The sequence below is a fragment of the Microcaecilia unicolor genome, chromosome 4 (assembly GCF_901765095.1).
Source record: "Microcaecilia unicolor chromosome 4, aMicUni1.1, whole genome shotgun sequence".
NCBI lineage: Eukaryota > Metazoa > Chordata > Amphibia > Gymnophiona > Siphonopidae > Microcaecilia > Microcaecilia unicolor.
The window spans coordinates 59,765,288-59,789,265 of record NC_044034.1 but is presented as its reverse complement, the minus strand read 5'-3'; the positions used below and the strand labels follow the sequence as shown (position 1 = coordinate 59,789,265).

The window sequence follows — 23,978 nt, the reverse complement described above, 5'->3', positions numbered from 1 at the left end:
TTTAGTGAAGTGGAAATTTTAGTGCAAAATTATTGAGCCAATATTAGGATGAAGGCCTAAGGATAGAGATGGAAAAGGTAGGAGTTGAAGTCAAGGACTTATAAATACTGAAAAGTTCATTGGCAGGACAGGAAGCAGTATTAATATGGAGGCTATAAGCTGCTTTGGCCTTATCCAGATGGAAATTACATTCTCTATGACACAATTTGAGGTTGCCAGAAGATATGTGTTTAAACCAGAGTCTTCTGGCTGTACGAACTTGACGCTTCAGAAATCATAAATCAGCGGTGTACCAAGGTTTAGTAACACAAGATGGTATGGAATGAGAGAAAAGAAGGGCAATGGAGTCAAAGGCTTTATAAAAAGCGGAATGCAGAACATCAGCTTGAACATCAAGAGATTTGTTCATCCAGTCGTCTGATAACAGAAAAAGGGACAGAGATAGAGTGGCAGGAGCAATATATCTAAAATATCTCCTGGGAGGACCAGTATTGGTTCTACTAGGGATAGAGGAGAAAAAACGAAAAAAAAACCCAGCAAGGTGATCCAAGTCCAAGAAAGCGGTAGAGAAGACAGATTGGAATTAGATATCGGGGAACCAAGAGGAGAAAGGATCAGGTCCAAAATATGGCCAGCAGAACGAGTGGGATAAGGTACAATTGTTGGAGATGGAGCTCACTAAGCAATGAAAGGAATGTAGAAGAGCACGGATTTTGGGAGAATCAACATGCACATTGAAGTCCGGTATGACAAGATTAGAAAATTTGATTGATGCTTCAGTAATAGATTGTAGGAGTAAATCCCACTGCCCCGAGGAAAGGGATGGGGGCAGTAGCACAATAAAAATAAAATAGGAGGGGAAGAGGAGAGTTTAAACAACAGTGTTTCCGAATAGGGGAGGGACGTTGGAAGCTCAACAACAGGAACATGAGATGGAAAAAATGGCAACTAAACCCCTGCCTTTTTTGAGGCTCTGGTGGTGGAAATAAAATCAAAACCAGAAGGAAGGGCTCCTCACTGTGTTTCAACCAGGTTTTGGTTAGGAAAAGGAACTGGAGTTTATAGTCAAAAAGAAAGTCTTTCAGCAGAGCAGTGTTTGACTTAAAAGCATGACAATTAAAGCAGCAGAGACAAAAAGCCGTTTGGAGTGTGAAGTAGGTACAACATTAATGTGATGAAGACTACTTACCTGAGGGCATTGGTGTGGAAAGCTGAGCAATGGATGATGGCCATAGAACACGGGAATACTGCAGACTTCCACTAGGTGTGCCGTGAAAAGAAGCTCAGCCAAATATCCAAGCACTAAGAGGGAAATGAAAAACAGCCCTACACCTGTACAAAAAGTCATCTGATCCAAAGAAGCCCCAAACCACCGGGAAACATTAGTGGATATACGGCTATATGTAACGTGGGAAAAGCCTTGCCCCGCGAAGCCTCAACCCAAGGAGCATGACCTTCTCCTTCTGCACACTCCTTTGGTGTGAAACGTTGCAGGGGTTGTAATAAAATAGTATCTGGGGGATCAAACACAGCGTACGTCAGAGGGTCATGTGATTTGGTGGGCAGAGCTAAGACAATCAGATTCGGCAGCTAGTAAAGGAGAATGAAAAAGTTATGATATAAAGCAAAATTTGGAAAATTCATCCCTTTGTTTTTAGATAATTTAAGTGTTTAGTGGAAATACGTGGGGGTTTGAAGTTCCAAAGGAACAATATTCTATCAACAGACTTAAAAACTGAATCAGGAAGAGGAACTGGCAGAATGCATAACAGATAATTGACTCTAGGCACTAAGGTCATTTTTATTGACTCAAGCCTACCCCACCAACTTAAGTACAGAGGTGTCCATATAGAAACAGAACATTTAAGGGATTGTAGAAGCATTTCTAGTAATAGTGTCCTGAAGAGAACGACAAAGATATATGCCTAATTATTTAATATGAGATAACTGAGTTTTAAATATAAAAGAGTCTAAGTCATGTATATTTATATCCTCATGAAGGGGAAGACATTCAGTCTTATTCCAATGTATCTTGTATCCTGATATTGAAGAAAAGGTTTTGATTAAAGATAGGATATGAGGGATGAAAGGAATTATGGAGTATAATAAGTCGCCTGCATATAGAAATAATTTTATGTAGCAATTATGCAGAAGCAAACCTTTAATACTGGGATCAGTTCGCAAAGCAATTACAAGGGTTTCAATGGCGAGATTAAACAATAGGGATAAGGGACAAACATGTCTAGTGTCCCTAGATGTACCACGATAGTTTATTGATAACTAAACGACTAGCTTTGGGGTTTTGGTATAACAGTGCCTACTTATTTTTTTTTATAGAATTTTAGAGCAATTGGTCAAAAATGTGCATACATTTAAAGGGCAAGCACTTAATACCAACCCTAGAGATGGTGTAAATTTCTTTCCTAGTTGTAAGCTGAAACTTGCATAAATTATAGTATTCTAATTCCTATCATTTACATGTACAATTGTGCAGTCTGCCCAAACTCTGCCTATGCACATACCCACCAGCAAAGTATGCGCCAATCAAATCAAGGCACGTACGTTTCCACTAGTCGGTATTCTATGAGGTCACTTGCACGCATAAATAACTAAAATACCACCATTTATACACCTTCTCACCACCTACAACTAGGTGGTTCCTTACAGAATTACCCCTAGTACATTCTAGGGTTCTTTTATCAGCTTCAAACACCACTGAAAATAATAGCTACAATGGTCACTTCTGCTTGTATAAGAAGCTGGTCATTAGTTCAAAGCACTGCAGTCAATGCAGCAGCAAGACTGTGAGGCTAATTCAGTATCCTATTGGTGGTACACTTTGCTATTATATATGGGATGAGGGTTCAGTTCTAAGCACAGGTACCTGTTCCTATGGCAGGAAAGGTTTAAGGATGCTGTAGAAGCAGTATTCAAAGCCTTTTCTAGGGAGTCTTAACCCTTGCTCAGACACAGCATCTACCAGCTCTTAAACAGACCTGCACTGTGTTCTAAACAAACCACGGCACATGCCTTCTGAATTGGTTCAGTTACACTGGAGGGGGATAAGGGAAATAAGAGGCAAAATAACTGGAGGGAAAGTCCAAACTGTTGTGAATTTATGTTTATTGTGAATTTGCTATACTGCCCATTCTGTTGAATGGGACATAGCGGGTTTACAATTGCTAAAAAATCTAATAGAAAAATTAAGAAAAGAACGCCATTAATTGATAGGAAGGAAAATACCCTTTCACATCAAGAAACACACATACTGGGTGCCTGTAGGCAGACCCGTTGCGCAAGCTGGCAAAAACCCTACCTAAAACCAAAAGCCAGATTTTAATAAAAAAATGGTCTTTGAGACTTTTTAAAAACTCTGATAGAGACTGTTCCAAACAGATATAGGTAGGCAGATTGTTCCATAACTTTGGGGCCAAATAATAAAAGGTGGATTGTCTTGTGCTCTTGTAGTGTACTATTTTTGGTTCAGGTAAAACTAGGTGGTAAGCATTTAGTGATCGCAAAGTTCTAGCAAGGGTATAAGGCAGTGGTTCCCAAACCTGGTCCTGGAGGCACCCAAGCCGGTCAGGTTTTCAGGATTCCCACAATGAACATTCATGAAAGAGATCTGCATGAACTGCCTCCACTGCAAGCTAATCTATCTCATGAATATTCATTGTGGATATACTGAAAACCTGACTGGCTGGGGTGCCTCCAGGATCAGGTTTGGGAACCACTGGTATAAGGAATAGTTAAAGAAGTATGACAGGAGGGCTGGCCCACATAGTAGGCCATATGAGTTAGACACAGGACCTTGAAAAGAACCTGGCAATATACTGGCAGATAATGTACTTTAATAAATAATCGTGTAAGATGGTTATATTTTTGGCCTGACAGAGTAGTCCAGTGGTTCCCAAACCTGATCCTGGAGGCACCCAAGCCAATCAGGTTTTGGGACATCCACAATGAATATTCATGAGAGATATTTGCATGCATTGCTTCCACTGCATGCAAATCTCTCTCATGAACATTCATTGTAGATATCCTGAAAACGTGACTGGCTGGGGTGCTTCCAGGATCAGATTTGGGAACCACTGGAGTAGTCTGAGCCCTATTTTGAAGAGTTTGCACACATTTTTTCTTTGAATACAATATTGCAGTAGTTGAGGCGTGATATTAAAATGACCAATTCATAGTACGGGAGCTTCAGCTGGCACAGCTTTCAGGTGAGATGGAAACACAAAGGAGGAGGGGAAGGAAGCTGCCAGAAAAAAATTCCCCAGATGAGTCTTTCTTCAAATTTATAAATGTTTACTGCTGGTGTTCACAGATTATCAAATGTCTATTTGAGTAGATGCTCAATCAAACTGCAGAATTTCTCCTTTCAGCTCATCTTTGGTATTTAATACCAAGCCTTGCCTGTTATTTTTTTCTATCTGTCTCTACAGAGTAATTCCTTTCTACTCAACATCTAAAAATAAATGATCTTGGCCTTGTACCATGACCAGCACGAAAACAAAACGGCTGATAAGTATTATGGGTTTACTCAAGGGAATTGGTTCTTTTCTAACTGCAAGAGAAAATAGCTATAAAAAGAAGATACAATGACACTATATTATAAGAAATTACACCCACTACTGGGCATAATCTGCGTTTTAAAGCTGAACCTGATTACACCCCAGAGGATAGATGTGCTATGACTCGTTTCTGGGTTTTACAATTCTGCACTGTTAAGCTGAAAGACAAACCCAAATAGTCATCATTAGAATTTCTAGTCTGTCTGGAGTACTTAAAAATCCTACAGGATCATCAGTTTAACGGCAGAATAAATAATTATAAATGCTTCAACTGTGATGCAATCCAATCCAAGAGTGCCGTTACTACTGCCCCCAGACAAATGAACAATAGACAGACCAACAGATATTCTCAACCCTTTCTGTATATATGTGGCTGGAAAGAATGAGACATGGGAAACACAATTTTAAACGTGTGTCATTTCTGCATAGTGCTGGCATCCAGAGAACTTTAATCCCACTTTGTTTGTTCTTTCCTATTCCTGCTGGCATAAAATAGATACAGAGAATCTCAATGATAATGTAGTTCAGAGGCCTCAGTGTTTGCACTGTCATCCCACTACCTAAGCCCAGTTTTTAGCTTTGCCTCACACTGCTGGTCCTGAGATTTTAAAAAGGGGGCTAGTTTTGTTGCTGTAGGCCAGGGCTACTCAAGTCTGGTCCTCGAGGTCCACAGGCAGGCCAGGTTTTCAGGATATCCACAATGAATATGCATGAGAGAGATTTGCATGCACTGCCTCCTTGGTATGCAGATCTCTCATATACATATTTCATTGTGGATATCCTGAAAACCTGGCCTGACTGTGGACCTCGGGGACTGGAACTGAGAAGCCCTATTGTAGCCATTGCTAGAGAAGTGCAAAGGTAAGGAAAAAAAAAAAGAGGTACAAAAACAAGTACTTATAAATCATACTGCTATACAAGATACACCACTATTTTATTATATTTTTCGATTTTTAAATTTATTTGCCTTTACAACCTGAGCTCAAGGGAAATTATAATGAGGAACCACATGCATTTTCCTGACAAACTGTGTGCAGGAAATTTTTATCAAAGGATTCATTAACCTGTAGTACCTCTCTGTACCATATTTTCTTTTTTTTTTTTTGTCACTTTTGCCCCAGCAGCTCATTCATGCAAAATGGCACCTGCAGGCTCCTACCAGTAGTTTTGCAGTGCCGTCACTAGGGTTCAGCCTGCCAAATAAAGGCTTTTAGCTGAGACAAAGGGAAGCGTCCCTGGGAGTGTATTTAATTAAGTATATGCTTGCCATTTTCAAAAATATGCACACTTTCTTGATTTGATTTATTGATAATTAAACACCCTTCATCATAAGGATAACAAGGTAATGTACACAATAATTAAGATAAATATAGTTAGAACACCAATAAATAAAAGGACAAAGACAGAAAGAGAACGAGGGGAGGGGAGGGGAGACTTTGGACAGAAGGTCCACATAAATAGTGCATGTCAAGTAGACATCCACTTCTAGCATGCAAAATTTACAGTGTTGATTTTCAAAGGGAAATTATGCAAATTTGCAGAAAAAAAATATGTGGCCTAAAACTGTCCACGTCCATTGCAAATAACATGAACTATTCAAAATGCTATAATTCTGGTCAAGTTATTCAGAAAAAAAGGCAAACCAGTCTGCACAAAATATAGTTTCAAAAACAAAAGCAGAATGAACATGAGCCCCCGATGCAGGCAGAATGCTGAAAAAATAACAGTATAAGATAAGCACTGAAAACCAGTCTGTTATAACTGAAGTTCTTGATTTTACGTTTATATTAATGAAGAATATAGTTCTGCTGTTTATTATGTTTTGCTTTTTGAGACTATTAATTCTGGCAAACCACCCTCTGAATTGCTTCTGCTCTATCCACGTTGATCTCTAGAACTGGATGCAGAACACCAGATGAGGCCCCTCACCAAATTGGTTTGTACACAGTTATAATCATCTCTTTTTTTTTCTGGTTTTGCATCTCTCAGTGCACCTAGCTTTCCTCTGGCCATGCCTATCACCGTTTTGCAACTTTGCAAGAACTCTGAGAACAGTGTCAGAAATCTAAGTACATCAAATGCAGTGGTTTCCCTGATCTAATTTAATCATCCAGTCAAACTGATTGAACCTGCTGAACTTCACCTCCCTCGAATAAAACTTTACTGCTTTGGCTCTTGCAACCCACTTCATTAGCTTTTTCCTTACATTTTGATTTCATTAATTTACCCACCATTCACATCTGGCTAACTTAACTGGTCAGGAGTTATCAGCCTCCTTTCTATTTTCATTTTTATGCAATCTTCTAGAGCCACACATGTCTCCAAAAGTGTGACTAAACAGAACTGCGAGTGGAGCTGCCAGAATTTTTCTCTGGCCCCATTACCTAATCCATTTTCAGTTTTGATCTCATGTACCCTTCCCTCTTCTTCCTATTAATACTTACTCTACCTTACCTTTCTTTTAAAAAAAAAAAAACCTTTTTATTTATAAATGTTAAACATGAACATCAAACAAAAGTATGTTTGCTATTTGTTTTGTCATCTTTCACACATTCCAACCTTTTCACTCTGTCCTACAGTGCCACCTCTACGCTTCTTTCTACTGACATAGGGGCCTTTTACTAAGCCGCGTAGGCGCCTATGCGTGCCCAGCGTGCATCAATTTTGAGTAACCGCTCGGCTACCATGTGGCCCTTGTGGTAATTTCATTTTTGATGCGCGTCCGATATGTGCGCTGGAAAATATTTTTATTTTCTGGCACGTGGGCGGTAATTGGCATTTACGCGTGTAGATCATTACCGCCCAGTTACCGCGTGAGACCTTAATGCTAGGTCAATGGCTAGCGGTAAGGTCTCAGACCCAAAATGGACGCACGCCAATTTTCATTTTGTCACATGTCTATTTTCGGCAAAAATTTTAAAAAGGCATTTTTTTACAGATACACTGAAAAATGATTCTGCGCACTCTTAAAACACGTGTCTACACTACTGCAGACCATTTTTCAGAACACCTTAGTAAAAGGACCCTATAATGCAGTAAAATAAAGTAACTTTTTAAAATGAACTATTATAGCCCTCTCTTCACAACTTTACTGATTACCACTTATAGGTGCCGTGTAAGATCTAGACTTGGAACGTGGTAAAACCCTGCGTTATGGCGCATTAAGCCCAGAGCTTAATGCACTTTAGTAAAAGGGCCCCTTATGGGGGTGAATTCTATAAAAGGTGCCTAAAAAATCATCACTTAACCCCCCCCCCCCCCCCCCCCCGCTTAAGCGGTATTCTACAAGCCGTGCCTAAAGTTTGGCACAGTTTAAAGAATAGCACTTAAGTGGAGAGATCACGCATAAATATAGGCAACACCACTTGCACCAACAAAATCGTGGTGCAAATGCCCACATCTAAATTTATGCGCATAACACCGTTCTTCTATAATTATATGTGTAACTCAAAGCCACACCCCCGATCTGCCCTGAAACGCCCATGACCCTTCCATTTCTGCGCCCTTTTTTCAGATTGTGCCTAAATTTACGCATGTAAGTCTGAATTAAATCTAATTAGTGCCAATAATTGCTTGTTAAAAACCAATTGGCACTAATTGCCTCGTTATGCTATTAAATTGTGCACACAAGTTTTGGCCACTTTTATAGAATTAGGGGATATACGGTTAAGGCACAGCACTTTAAATAGTCCATATGCATGGTCTCTCCTGTCAGAAATGTTTTTTATATTAAAAAAGGTTATGTTGGTTGATTAAATATGTAATTCGATATGACATAAGGGACCCATTTTATTTTGTGTACCCCAACTTTGTAAATGGGCTGAACTTCAGTTTAAAGAAGATGGTTTATAAGAATAATATAACATAAGGTATCACAAAGTTTCTCCCATGTGTGTGTATAGAAATAGTTTATCTCAACACTAATAATTACAATTCAATTTTTCACTCATTTCAAAAGTACAAAGACTAGGGGACACTCGAGGAAGTTACATGGAAATAATTTTAAAAGAAATAGGAAGAAATATTTTTTCAATCAATGAATAGTTAAGTTCCGGAACTCTTTGCCGGAGGATGTGGCAACAGTGATTAGCGTATCTGGGTTTAAAAAAGGTTTGGACAAATTCCTGGAGGAAAACTCCATAGTCTGCTATTGAGACAGACATGGGAAGCAACTGCCTGCCCTGGGATTTGTAGTATGGAGTGTTGCCACAATTTGGGTTTCTGCCAGGTACTTGTAACCTGGCTTGGCCACTGTTTGGAAAATAGGATACTGGGCTACATGGACCACTGGTCTGACCCAGTATGGCTACTCTTATGTTCTAAAGGAACTTTCAAATTAAACTGATTCTGACCAAAGCTATTGCTGAAAAGTATAGTACCAAATAAGGAGACCTCAAAGCTTAGGAAACCAGGATATTCCACACAGATTTTGCATAGTCTACAAAGGCAAAATACAGGGAAATGGTGGCTTATCATAGGAAACTGTGTAAATCATCATGCGAGTACTGTGCCTGCTTCAAGCACGCTGCTTTAATTGAGATGAACAGATTGCTCAAATTTTCAGTTTGCTATCTCTTAGCAGAAATGCATGCGAGCCAAATAATCAGGGGGACTAAATTACAGCTAGGCATTCTGTTGTACACACATATACACAAACACATGGATATAGACTTTTGCTAAGATTGAATTTTTTTTTTTTCAAGAAGTCCACTAGGGACAGAAAAAGTACCAGTATGTAATTCTGCCTCGCCTCACCCTATGCTTGGAACAACCTTCCTGAACCCTTACGCCAAGCCCCCTCCCTGCCCATCTTCAAGTCTTTGCTTAAAGCCCACCTCTTCAATGCTGCGTTCGGCACCTAACCCTTACCGTTCAGTGAATCCAGACTGCCCCAATTTGACTGCCCCGATTGGACCGACCGTTCACTTGTCTATTAGATTGTAAGCTCTTTGAGCAGGGACTGTCTCTCTTTGTTAAATTGTACAGCGCTGCGTAACCCTAGTAGCGCTCTAGAAATGTTGAGTAGTAGTAGTAGTAGTATGTAATATGTAAACCACATTGGTTGTAGCACAGAAAGGCAGTATTATCAAGAATGTAATAATAACAATAATCATATATGTCATTTTGGAAGACAAGCATAGTATTTACACTATTTACATGTTCAGGTCCAGAGCATGCATAGTTTCAAAGGTGGCAGAATAGAAAAGCATGCATGTATTTTCAATTTTGAAATGGCAACTTATGCAATATATACCAAAAAGAAGATGTTGGCATTTATACCTGCTCCAAGGCAGATGCAAATATCAGCTAACTATCTGTTTGAACCCGGGGTCTGCCTCAGTGATCAAGAGGGCAATTGTGCTTAACGCTCTGGTGTTTAAAACCACCTCAAAAAAATTTGTTTATTTTATTTTTACCAATTCAGAAAATTAAACAAGCAAAATAAATTTGTATGAGAAAAACAGTGCAGGACATCCATTACAAAGAAAGAAAGAAAACATCACTAGGCAAATAAGGTATACATAACATTTCTTAAAAGGTATCCAGTACACAAAGGGGGGGGGGGGGGGAGCATGACCTTCATAATTCAAAGAAAAATAAAGTAACATAGTAAATGTCAGTAGATAAAGACCTGTACAGTCCATCCAGTCTGCTAAACGAGGTGGCCAGAGTTGAATCTGGCACTCTGCACAAGTTCTACTTCCTCTTTAATCTCTGTCTCTCGCTGCCAATTTTGGGGCACAAACCATAGAATTCAGGACTAAGATACCAATCATTACTAAATATGCAGATGCAACAAACCCTAAAACATTTAACGGGTAGAAGTAGGAAGTGGAGAGGGAGAGGGGTGTTTACGATCAGTATGTTCACCAGCTAAACAATTAGCTAACTGCTATGATTTAAAAAATATATATTTCACCCCATTGATGATACATTTACAAGGATAATTCCATCAAAATTGCGATCCCAACTAAAGGACACCTAGCCTCATCAAAAAACAAAAAACACTTCCTTTTTTACTGAGTGTTTCTCATCACATTTATGATTCTATCCATAAATTATTTTGATCTCTTTAAAGAACAGTTTTAAAATCCAGTCCCTATCAGGCTCTAATACAAAATCATCAATCATAGTCCCAATCTGTAAGTAACATAGTAAATGATGGCAGATAAACACCTGAACAGTCCATCTAGTCTGCCCAACAAGATAAACTCATTTTACATGGTATGTGATACATTATATATGTACCTGAATTTGATTTGTCGTTGCCATTCTCAGGGCACAGACCGTAGAAGTCTGCCCAGCACTGTTTTTGTACTAAAAGTTCTGAAGCTAACATCAAAGCCCCTTAAAATTTACACTCCACCCCATCCATATCTATTCAGTTACAATCAGGGTGTAGACCACAGAAGTCTGCCCAGCACTGGTGTTGCTTCCCAATTACCCAAAAGACACACTGGAGATAGCTTTCCCAGTTTCTTGAGGTCTCTTAAAAGGAGGGAAGTAATTGTGCATGTTCAGACCTAGATGTACCAGCTTCTACCTAGATGCCCTATGCAAAATTGAACTTATTCAGTACCAAAATATACACACACTTTTTAACATTAATGTAGGCTATAATTATAGCTGTACCATGTATGCCACCATACAAGCTGTACAGACTGTTTGTGCAAATTAATCTAGAAAGAAACACAGCCCAAAGCAATGTACTAGTCAGCAGAAAACAAGCAGCTTTCTCTACCTATCTCACTCTAGCACACAGGGTGTCAAATCAAAGAAAGAGGCAAAATGAGTTTTAAATGGGACCATGAATAAGAAAATACATCAGTGAGGGAAGGGAGCTAATTAAACAGTAAACGAACGAATGTAGCACCAGATAATTATAACTTACCGCTTCTTTTTTCTTGCTTTTAGCTCGTCTTGCAGCCTTTTCTTTCAATCTCTTCTCCTAGAATAAATAACAGACAATAAATTTTAAAGTAGATATTCCAGCCATGTTTTGTAACGGCACAGATCTGTATAAAATGTGAGGTGACAGATTTCTATAGGCACCCATTAGACTGACAAATCAGAAGTCTGAATGGTCACAGTTCTTATTTTCAAGGCTCTAGGGAGCATAAAGTGTTAAGATGACAACTACTAATTATTTGCAGAGTATTATCAATGATTTCACAATATTATTCTGAAGAAAAGTCATGGACATTGCTTTGCAAAACTCAGAGGTGTGCAAAACAAATTATGCAGACTCAAGTCCCACTTTTGCACCACAAGAAGTAACAAGAATTGGAAGGACAATGTTCAGAGATAAATTGGCTATGTAAAAGTTGCCCTCACTCTATGGAATGAGCTCTTTGCCAAATTGAAGGAGGTGGGCATTTCTGATGAGTGTTTATGGTGGATATGAAAATTTGCATGAACCGGATTTGTCAAACTGCCCTACACTCCTTTCCAAAAGCAGGTACAAAGCCCATGGGTCCTTTATACCAGAGATAGGCAACTTCAGCCATAGCCAACCTGATTTTAAGTTACCTTCAACAAATCTTCATGAGAGAATTTCTATACAAATTTTCTTCAACTGTATGCAAATCCATCTCATGCACATTTATTACAGATGTCCTGAAAACGAGACCGGCTTTGGGTCCTTGAGGATGGAGTTGCCCTCCTCTTCCCTATAACCGTGGACAATTTTCACAAGTAGTTTTCCTTTAAAGCTAAGGTACACAGTTCAGAGGAAGCATTGTCCACATATTTTATACCTAGGTGGATTGCGAAAATTATCCTCAGAATGGTGAAAGGGGTCATTTACAATGGTTAGAATGTACTGATGCCATTATCATACTTTATCAGCCTCAGGGCCCATTCTTTTGCCCTGTAAAAGATAACATGCAATAATAGCATTAGGTAACAATAACAGTTAAAAAAATGACCTGTGCTGGATCTCAGGAGTACTAGTAAGATAAACTAAATCTGTACCACCAGGTTTTATTGCTCTGTGTTTTTGCTTCTAGTTTCCACGTTCAAAACTCATATTACTTTAATTAAAATTAAAAACCACTGCATTTAATTCTATATGCAGCACTTGAAAACAACATTTTGGAAAGGGAGACTACAAATCAAACAAAACATAATTAACACTCAAAATATGTATATGACAAATATAACAAATACAGACAGCTCTCTGTTCATATTGGTCCATCATGAGCGAACAGGGACCTTCAGAGACAGCATTAACTTCAACATTCAGTTACTGCTACCTTCGGGAAAAATATTCTTAAAAGGCTTAGGGGCCGAAGCAGAAAGCTCACCGTGGTTGCAACGTTTGCTTTAGACAGGTTGTAGCCAGTCTAAAGCAAACGTTATGTAGCATCTAATGCACAAATGGGTTTTGCATGGCTTTAACCGCGTGTCGTAGCAGCTACCAAGAATTCCCTGCAAATGTTTTACAATGAGCTCATTAGGATTATAATGAGCACTCTGCGAGATGTACAGAGAGGAGCGCCTACTTTTAACATGCTAGATTTTACGGCAGGTCAGGAGCTGTTGGAGAGGAGCCCTCTTCATCCATGCTGGCAACTCCAGGGCTGACCCCGTGTCCAGTTCCCTTCTCTTGACTTGGGGGGCACTTGACTGGGGGGAGGACTATACTGGAGGAGGTCCTTCAGGAAGTGGGTATGAGATGGGGGGGGGGGGGGCTCAGAAAGCAGCTAATTTGAAATGTGGTTGGTTCTTTTAAGATGCAGCCTGATTCTCTTAGACCAGTAGTATAACTAATTTCTTTATTATCTTCTACATATTGTTGTTTAAATGATGTTTACTATCTTACTTTACACTGTGTAATTGTACTTTCTGTACTGTTAGCCTTCCTACAGATTTGTGTAAGCCACATTGAGCCTGCAACTAGCGGGAAAATATGGGGTATAAAATAAAATAAAATAAACTTTGCTTGCAAGGTTGCTCACAATCAGTGGTACACATATAACATGTGAATCAGGAACCTGCAATATTGAGGCACCACGTTGGTGACCTCCAAGGTAAATCAAGGTGCATCAAAAACCTGCCTGATAATGCAGCTTGATAACTTACCCCCTAAATGTGTCCTACAATTAGGTGGGAAGACATGCTATTAGCTCTTACTGGTTTGGGGGAGGTTATAGTAACATATTGCCATGGTAACAAACAAGCTTATTTTGCAATTTTTATAATTAGATCCAACACTTTAATATACAAGACAGCTACTAGAGAGAATCATGTAGCTCCAGGAAATCATTAATGCTCATATAACTCCTATTACAAAGGTCTGAGTTGTATTCTGAGTTCCACAGACATTTGAGAAAATATATGGAATTCTTTTGATCAAAAGCTTTCTATTATCTCTCACGAATAAGACCCATGAACAGCAGTATTTTTTTCTAGTTGCTTTATCTGGAACTTTGAATGTGTCACACAAACTGCTGATATTGAGCTATTCCAATCTGGGGGAAATGCTTAGTATATCTAGTCCAAAGTGAGTTACAAATTGAAATCAATGACATTTCAGAGAAAGTCTGGCATTCTGGGGTGTTAACTAAAGAAAGTTATATTTAAGAGAGTGTTTCAGCAGATACTGAGCAGGAGCAGGGCTTTTTTGTTTTAAGCACAGGCACAAGCCTAGAGAGTGAAATTCTGAAGGTGCCTAAAAATTGGGCCTTGGGTCCCACCTTCTCCACAACACACTTTCTATTCTCCCCCACTGGTCCTCTGCCTGTCAGCAATGTAATCTTAAATTGGCCCCGACACTGAAGCAGGATTGGACTATTTTGTGAAATAGGTACCATCAAACTCAGCCCTGCCAGGCAACTGCTTTATCCCTGTTGCTCCTCAAGGCCTTTTTTTTCTCTACTACCAGTGACCTTGAATCTCTGTTGTTCATCTCCCCTACTTCTAGAGCCCTACAAGCTCTTCAATCATCTTCAGTCCTACCATCTCTTTTTGATGCTGCCCTTCATCCTTCCTCTTTCAACGCACAGCACCAGTCGTGTCTTTTCCTGAGTTTACTTACTCAGCACTGGCTGTGGGACCAAGGTTTCCTCACCCAGCCTAGATTCTCCTGCTTGAACTTGGTCTTCTTGGTTGCCCATTCATATTCCTCCAGATCAAAGAAGTTATAGCAGACAAGAAGTAGGCACACTCAGCAGGTAGACAATGCTAAAATACAGTGACAGCTTGCATTTCTTCTCCATGCAGCTATTTTCTTCTTCTTAATACACATTTCATATATAACAAGAAAGCATGTTGTTTGGGGGAGGAGGGGGAGAAAGGAAAAGCAGCAGTGAAGACTCAAGAGCACAAGTTCTCACTGTGCCTCTGTCCCACTGACATTCTGCTTCTTGTGTCGCAGTGGTGACTTCTACATACTGGGCTGGGATTTGGTCTACTACATCAGCCCACTGTGAAAATCCCCAGTGGTGTAGTGCAACCCTTGAAACTGAGAGACAAACCCTCCTATGAAGTTTGCTTGCTATGTGCCTGTATGCTATTTGCTCTGTGATAACTGACTCCCTAACAGCTGGAGGCCACTATATTTCTGCCTGTGTCTATTAATGAAGTTTGTGTGATTTTTATTTCCAAAAGCTACTTTTTCTGGACAAATATACATCTTCTGTGCTTTAATATGACACTTGTCATAGTAAATATTCTGTACTGGCAACCATACAGAAACTTGAGTTTTCCATTAGTGTATAAAAATGTGTACTGCTAAGTGAAAACAGTAGAGTGTTGCGTATTAAGAGACTGACATCTTGAGTGACTTTGCAACGAATGTTTGCTGAGTACATTGGGCACATGCTATCTGGTCCCTGATAACCATTTTGCCCACTTTTCCCATTTGTATAATATATTTAGCAAAAGTACTACATTTTAACAATAGTTCATCCTTTGACAATTGAATAATCTCTACGACAACAAGAAGGGTCCTACAGTAGACTGTAAGCATACACCTTAGTTTATCTGCACATTAGTTAAAGTGGTATCAAAAGATTATGTAAAGAAAAATATTTAAATACCTGTTACAAACTTCTGATTAAATTAGTGATGATTCTTTAATACTGTGACACAAAAAAACATGGAATTCCTTGTTGTTTGATTCTTTTTCTAAACCTCAATATTAATTATCTTATGGTTGCTCTGGAAGGTAGCAGCAATGTGAAATGAAGGTGCTTTTTATTTTAATTAGCTTATTTGATTGTTTACTCACATAAACAAGTTTGATGAATAGTCGGACATATTTCATCTACAAAATATATTTTTTAAATAATTGATCAAGCTAATTAATTTTTCAATATTGTATAAAATTTAGGTGATGTAAATATGGTAACATTCGTCTGAAAAATCTCTAAAAAGGATAAACAAACAGATGGCGATTTTTGTCACCAGGCTGTGCTGCTGGCTGATCCCCAAGACAGACTGTTTGATTCCCTGGTGTCTAGCATTCTGGATGCCGAGGAATACTGGAACTCTCACTACAGAAAGTGATCAAGAGGAATGAGAGCAACAGTACTAGCACAGAGAACAGAGAGGGAGTGAACATGAAATATATGGCAGAATTAGAAGCTGCATCTCCTAATACAAGTATCATCTTACTTATTATTTATGTAAATTTCAAACAATATACATCCAAGCATTAAAACTTGTCAAGAAAAATGAGAAAGTAAACAAGATATCACAATAACAATTTAACAATAAACTCAAAAGAAATTTTTTCAAACTATTCTATTCCTCATATTTAAAGTCCACAAATGGGGGGCAAAGTATTTATATGGGAGTAAGGAAAAATCAAAACAAAATAGTATCCAAAAGATAAAATAAGCCAAGTGTACTGTTTTTTTTTTTTTACTCAACCATAATTTTTAAGTAGAAAACTAGAATGAGGAAAGGCTCACCAACAGAAGGTGAAGTAGTAGGGGGTTTACCACTCAAAAAAGAAACAAGTTGAGATGGTTCAAAAGACAAAAACACAACAAAACATATTTAACATCCTACTATCTTAATCTTATAATACATTTACCAGTGAATTTTAAATAAAACTGGGCCTCTATGAGACCTGCTGTCTCTGTAACAAAAACTATCTTCACTGAATTTGCATGACCCTAGCCAGATCTGGAAACACCCAAATTTTAACACTAAAAAAAAATAACAGCAACTATTCAACACTTTATCTTGATCAGAAGACTCTGCGAAAACCACAATCATGGTAACAACTTGAAAATTAAATGTACAAGATTCTCTTCTGGGCTATTTAAATTATCAAAACAGCTCCAGAGATAATTCAGCTTGCTCCTCCTTCCTATCAGTTTTTGATGGAACATAAATACACTTTTAGTATAGTTACATAAGTATTGCCATACTGGGAAAGACCAAAAGTCCAACAAGCCCAGCATTCTGTTTTCAACAGTAGCCAATCCATGTCACAAATACCTGGCAAGATCCCCAAAAAGTACAAAACATTATATACTGCTAATCCCAGAAATAGTGGATCTATGGACTTTTTCTTTAGGAAGCCATTCAAACCTTTTTTTAAACTCCACTAAGCTAACCGCCTTTACAACATTCTCTGGCAACGAATTCCACAGTTTAATTACACATTGAGTGAAGAAATATTTTCTCCGATTCGTTTTAAATTTACTACTTTGTAGCTTCATTGCAAGCCCCCTAGTCCTAGTATTTTTGGAAAGCGTGAACAGACGCTTCACATCTACCCGTTCAACTCCACTCATTACCATATCTCCCCTCAGCCGCCTTTTCTCCAAGCTGAAGAGCCCTAGCCACTTTAGCCTTTCCTCATAGGGAAGTCGTCCCATCCCCTCTATCATTTTCGTCACCCTTCTCTGCACCTTTTCTAATTCCACTATATCTTTTTTGAGATACGGTGACCAGAATTGAACACACAGTATTCGAGCTGCAATACATGGTGCAATACAAAGGCATTATAACATCCTCATTTTTGTTTTCCATTCCTTTCCTAATACCTAACATTCTATTTGCTTTCTTAGCCACAGCAGCACACTGAGCAGAAGGTTTCAACGTATCATCAACGACGACACTTGGTCCGTGACTCCTAACTTGGAACCTTGCATGACGTAGCTATAATTCGAGTTCCTCTTTCCCACATGCATCACTTTGCACTTGCTCACATTAAATGTCATCTGCCATTTAGATGCCCAGTCTCCCGGTCTCATAAGGTCCTCTTGTAATTTTTCACAATCCTCCCGCGATTTAACGACTTTAAATTTGCTGATGACACAAAGTTATTCAATTACCTCATTAGTTACTCCCATCTCTAGGTCATTTATAAATATGTTAAAAGCAGCGGTCCCAGCACAGACCCCTGAGGAACCCCACTAACTACCCTTCTCCATTGAGAATACTGACCATTTAACCCTACTCTCTGTTTTCTATCTTTTAACCAGTTTTTAATTCACAATAGAACACTACCTCCTATCCCATGACTCTCCAATTTCCTCTGGAGTCTTTAATGAGGTACTTTGTCAAACGCCTTCTGAAAATCCAGATACACAATATCAACTGGCTCACCTTTATCCACCCATTCAAAGAAATGTAGTAGATTGGTGAGGCAAGATTTCCCTTCACTAAATCCATGTTGACTTTGTCTCATTAATCCATGTTTTTGAATATGCTCTGTAATTTTGTTCTTTATAATAGTCTCTACCATTTTGCCCGGCACTGACGTCAGACTCACTGATCTATAATTTCTCGGATCTCCTCTGGAACCTTTTTAAAAAATCGATGTTACATTGGCCACCCTCCAATCTTCCGGTACCACGCTTAATTTTAAGGATAAATTACATATTACTAAAAATAACTCCGCAAGTTCATTTTTCAGTTCTATCAGTACTCTGGGATGAATACCACCCAGTCCAGGAGATTTGCTGCTCTTCAGTTTGTGGAACTGTCCCATTACATTCTCCAGGTTTACAAAGAATTCATTCAGTTTCTCCGACTCGTCAGCTTCGAATACCATTTCTGGCACCGGTATCCCACCCAAATCTTCCTCAGTGAAGACCGAAGCAAAGAATTCATTTAATCTCTCCGCTACGGCTTTGACTTCCCTGATCACCCCTTTTATTCCTCGGTCATATAGCAGTCCAACCGATTCTTTTGCCGGCTTCCTGCTTTTAATATACCTAAAAAAATTTTACTATGTGTTATTGCCTCCAACGCAATCTTTTTTTCGAAGTCCCTCTTAGCCTTCCTTATCAGTGCTTTGCATTCAACTTGACATTCCTTATGCTGTTTCTTCTTTTTTTCAGTCAGTTCCTTCTTCCATTTTCTGAAGGATTTTCTTTTAGCTCTAATAGCTTCCTTCACCTCACTTTTTAACCATGCCGACTGTCGTTTGGTCTTCTGTCCTCCTTTTTTAATACGCGGAATATATTTGGCCTGGGCTTCCAGGATGGTGTTTTTGAACAGCATCCACACCTGATGTAAATTTTTGACCTTCGCAGCTGCTCCTCTAAGTTTTTTTTCCACCATTCTTCTAATTTTATCATAGTCTCCTTTTTTAAAGCTAAACGCTAACGTATTTGATTTCCGATGTATACTTACTTCAAAGCTAATATCAAATCCAATCATATTATGATCATTGTTGGAGGCATATATCAAAGCATTTAGACTTACAAGTTACATGGAGGCGTATTTTCAAAGCACTTAGACTTATAAAGTTTCATAAAGGCGTATTTTGAAAGTGCCGCGGGCAAGGATTCCAGTGAAAGCCCCGAACCGTCTTGAAGAATGCGGTGGGATGAGACTCTAGGAGCTGCTGGAATCTCTGCTGCACCCACGGAAGTGAGTTTGGCTTCAGATAATAGACTCAACAATTGTTAAATCATCAAGAGAGGTAACAGTTTTAGCTACCAAGTTTGAAGATCTTTCCAAGACTTGAGATTGTTAAGGAAGATCTCTCTGGCTGGGTCGGGCAGGTACAGGAAGATGTGAAACAGCTCCAAGAGTTTAAAACAGTAACAGACAAAGATAAATGACTCCTCCTTAGAAAAATTGAGCAAGCAGAGAATTTCAATAGACATTTAAATCTTCACCTCTTGAATGTTCCTAAAACTTCTGGAATTTTGCCACTGGATTTGTTTAAAAGATACCTGATGAAAAATTTAAAACTGCCTCTGGACGCTCCTGTTAACAAGATTTATTATTTGCCAACTAAGAGTTCCCAGGGGAAAAGAGAAGGAGATAGTAGGGGAGAGACAAATATTGATGTGAATAATATATCTGTTATATTGGAACAATCTATTGAAGATACTACTGAGAGAGCTACGTTGCTTGTTTCTTTTGTGTTTGAGGAAGACAAATGCAATTTTAAGATTTTATTTCAAGCATTAACATTCCTTTTGGTAGAAAAAAATTTGGATTTATCCTGATGTTACTAAATCAACCCAGGAACGGAGGAACATTTTCTTGTCGATGAGACAGGAAACTTTCAACCTTAGGGCATCCTTTTTGCTGGCTTATCCCTACAAATGCCTGCTGCAGTGTGAGGGAACTAAATATGTTTTTTTATGCCCCTGAGCAATTAAAGGCCTTTTTGGATTTGAAAAAGATTACCTAAGAATTAGCTGGAATATAACGTAAATGGTGTATGGGGTTTTCATGCTAAGCCTTTATTTTGTTTCTTATTTGATGTGCTAATTTTTATTGGTGCTTACATATCTCCTATATCTCCTCTCCCACTTTGGTGTGGTCTAAGGAAGCTTATTATCTTTAGTTTCTATATGATTTTGTTTTTATTTGTTGCTTTGCTGAGTTACTTGTAACAAGAGTTTGTCTTGTGAATATTCCGAGTTCCTGAATAAGATTTATCGAAACCCTGCAGAGTAGAACTCGTTATGACTCTGCTAAAGAAGGCAGCACACTGAGTCATGTTGAGAAGTGCTGAGACGCTGAGACATTGAGACTTTGTAACGCTGAGGGCTGTTGAACCGCTGTACTGCCGAAAGACACAGAAAGATGCTGAAAAAGCTGCAATTGGTCGGGTGTGGTGCATACACCCGGCAAGATTAAGTTAAGTGTGCCAGTGTTTATTGTTTATGGAACAAACCCAGTTGAGCAGTGTGTCGAAAACCTCACTCATCAGGGAGTATATTGTAGTTATGTCCTGCCATTAAAATAGGAGTATGATGTCATCTCCATATGAGAAGTATGTGATCCCGAATGGATTCAGTATGTCCCCTAGGCCTTTGAGACAAACACTGAAAAGGACTGGAGACAGTGGGGAGCCCTGTGGGACACCACAGTTCATGGGCCATGAGCATGACAGAGTTTGTTGCCATTTTGTTCGAACTGATCTGTGCTGCAGGAATCCTGTCAACCATTCTAGGAATACTGCTGTGATATCTACTCCAGCTAGCATCTCCAATAAGAGATTATGATTCACCAGATCGAATGCGGCTGCCAGTCCAATTGCGTGACAAAGATTTGTTGATCTTTTTCCATTAGTAACCAGCTTTCTGTTATTGTTTCTGTGCTGTAGATTCTTTGTAAGATTCTGTGGTATGGCTCCCAAAGCCCCAACTATTATTATTACCACCACTGATTTCTATTTTTAGATTCTTTCAATTCTCTTTCTCCAACTCAACAATCCACATATTTCAATTTTATCACTGTTATATTTGGCACATTGTAATCTACCAGTTTGTATTTAAAAATCCCACATTATTGATGTATTTTCATTTTGTATGTCGTTACCCTTAATTTCATTTTCCCAATAATTTTTTGTCACATTGAATGCAATTTTTTAAACACATGGTTTATTCGTGTGCCAGTGAATTCATTTGGGCAATTTAGCTGCAGCCACTGCTAATGTGGTCTACAGCAGTGGTTCTCAAATCTGTCCTGGGGGGATCACCAGCCAGTCAGGCTTTCAGGCTCTCTCTAATAAATATGCATGACACAATTTGCATGCCTGTCACCTTCATTATATGCAAATATCTCCATATTCTTTAGGGATAATATCTTGAAAATCCAACTGGCTGGTGGTCCTCCAGGACAGGATTGAGAACCACTGGTTTCTCTTTTTTTTTTCTTTACACACTCTACATTTACTATCACTGCTAAGTTTTTCAAATTTTGACTTCATGACATTTTGCTGAATCTCTTCTTGAGCAGCAAAAATTTCTGCTTGCTTCTTTTATGTGTAAATGGTTTTTATTCAGGTTCACAGAATAAAATAATATAATATTGCAGCAGGAATCATTGCTATTAAGAATACAGGCCCGTACTTAAGAATCATTCCCACTTGTAAGACACTTGTACTGTGCTCCCATTTTCAGAAATGAACAACTTCCACCCACATATTAACCCTCCCCTCTACCCAAATGAAAAAACAATTTGTAGTGGGGAAACAGTTACAACGAATCAAAAACATTCAAGGAAGTAACACAATGAATGCATGAACAAGGCTGTCAACACAACAGAGATCAACTAGGCAACAAGAGCTGCACCAAGAGAATGAAACGGTATAACCTCCCACTCCACAGGTCCCCACACTAAAGCCTGAGGCCTGGACTCTTATGACCTCAAACCAAGAACAGCTGCCATATTCCCCCCTACCACCACTACAGCCCCCAAAACCAACCCCCTTCCCTCATCCCTATAACAACTAATGAGCATGAGTGGTATACCGAAACCTGTTGAAAACATGGCTACTAGCAGTTGGTGAAAACGTTGACAAATAGGAGTCCCAGGTGAGTAAGAAATTCTTTTGTCTCTTGGGGTGAGTGCAAGCCTTCCAGGACTCCCATGTCATCAAAGCATGGAGTTTATTTCTCCAGTACCAAAAAGAAGGCGGCGAATCCTGCAGCCAGTGGTTTAAGACAGTGTTTCCCAAGTTCAGCCCTGGAGTACCCCTTGCCAGTCAGGGTTTCAGGGTATCCACAATGAACATGCATGAAAGAGATTTGCATATAATGGAGGCAATGTATACAAATCAAATTCATGCATATTCATTGTGGATATCCTGAAACCCTGACTGGCAAGGAGTATTCCAGGACTGGACTTGGGAAACACTGATTTAAGATACATTTCTTCCCCAGCAAGATACTCTCCCCTCTCCTCCATGAGCCCACTAGTGGAACTTTATTAAATAAAATTCCTTCCATGGGTAAGACCAAAGGATGTCCCAGTAGGGAGAAGAGCCACTCAGAAAGCACTGATCAGTCTGCAATACCAGAGAACATGGAACAACATATTCTCATGTTCTTTAAATTTCAAACAGCAGAAGTGTCAGCACAGCCTGTTCGAAAAGTTCTACTCTGAGAAAAATAGGCCTGATGAATCACCCAAAAATGACACTCTTACAGGTCAGCATGAAATCTAAAAGTCTCAATCCAAGTTAGCACTGAATTCCACTGCATGACGTTAAGACCTGAAGGTAAAGGTCTGCTAGTGTTAATTTGGATTGAGACCTTTAGTTTTCATGCTGTCTTGGATGAACTGCTGCTAACCAGGAAGATAGCCAGAAAACCCCTAGTTTGTATATTAAGCGTACCCCTGATGCAGCCAATTTAGCAAAACGTGGCATCAGGACTTCTGCAATAAAGTTTTTTTTTTTTTTTTTTTACTTTTCAAAGTGTAATAGACTTTTATTATGTCTGCTTTGTTGTTGTTGTTTTTTTTTTTTTTTGTTATAATCAATTCTGGACATGATGGAGTGTGCCAGCAACAGGTGAGTATAATCACATTCATGCATCCACCATGTCCAGTGCCCTGCATATTCTAGCAAGCCCCCCCCCCCCGTGAACTTAGACAAGACTTCCCCACCCTGTATGATCTATCCAATAAGGGATCATGGCTTCATTAAAATCGCCCCCATATGGATGCAACGCTTTCAACAAAGAGGTGTAAAAATGCTTAAGCATTAGGTGCATAAACATTTTATAAAATACATTTCTCACAATCCAAAGATACCAAAGAAATAACAAACCGTCCCCCAGTATCTGCAACCACTCCACGAATTCCCACTTGAATGCCTTTTCTAATAAGAATTATCATGCCAGCTTTTTTCCAAACAGCGGGTACATGAAAATAACCCCAACCCACTATCTACAAAGTTTTCCATGTTTGGTGGTGTCCAGATGGGTTTCCTGCAAAAAAAAGCTATGGAGGCCCCTCGTTTTTGTAGAGCCCCTAGAATTTTCTGGTGTGTGATAGGAGAATGTTTGCCCCCCACATTCCGTCTTATGATTTTAAGAGCCATGGAATTGTGCATAGCAGAGTGAATAGCTCAGCATGCTCCAATATCTAAAACCAGAGGAGTAGCCCAGCCTCCATCCCTCCAGCAAAGTATGGAAATTAACCCATCTCTGGAGACCTCTACAAGCCCTCCATACCAACCTAGCT

At 39.1% G+C, this 23,978-nt stretch overlaps 1 protein-coding gene across 1 annotated transcript in view; it reads right to left on the bottom strand.

The window, feature by feature from the left end:
* Positions 1 to 23,978, bottom strand: part of DDX10 (DEAD-box helicase 10) — a 457,862-nt gene that overhangs the window by 126,542 nt on the left and 307,342 nt on the right. The window contains exon 16 of the mRNA XM_030200276.1: positions 11,467 to 11,523. Within this exon, the coding sequence (XP_030056136.1) occupies positions 11,467 to 11,523 (57 nt within the window). The remainder of the gene's footprint in view (positions 1 to 11,466; positions 11,524 to 23,978) is intronic.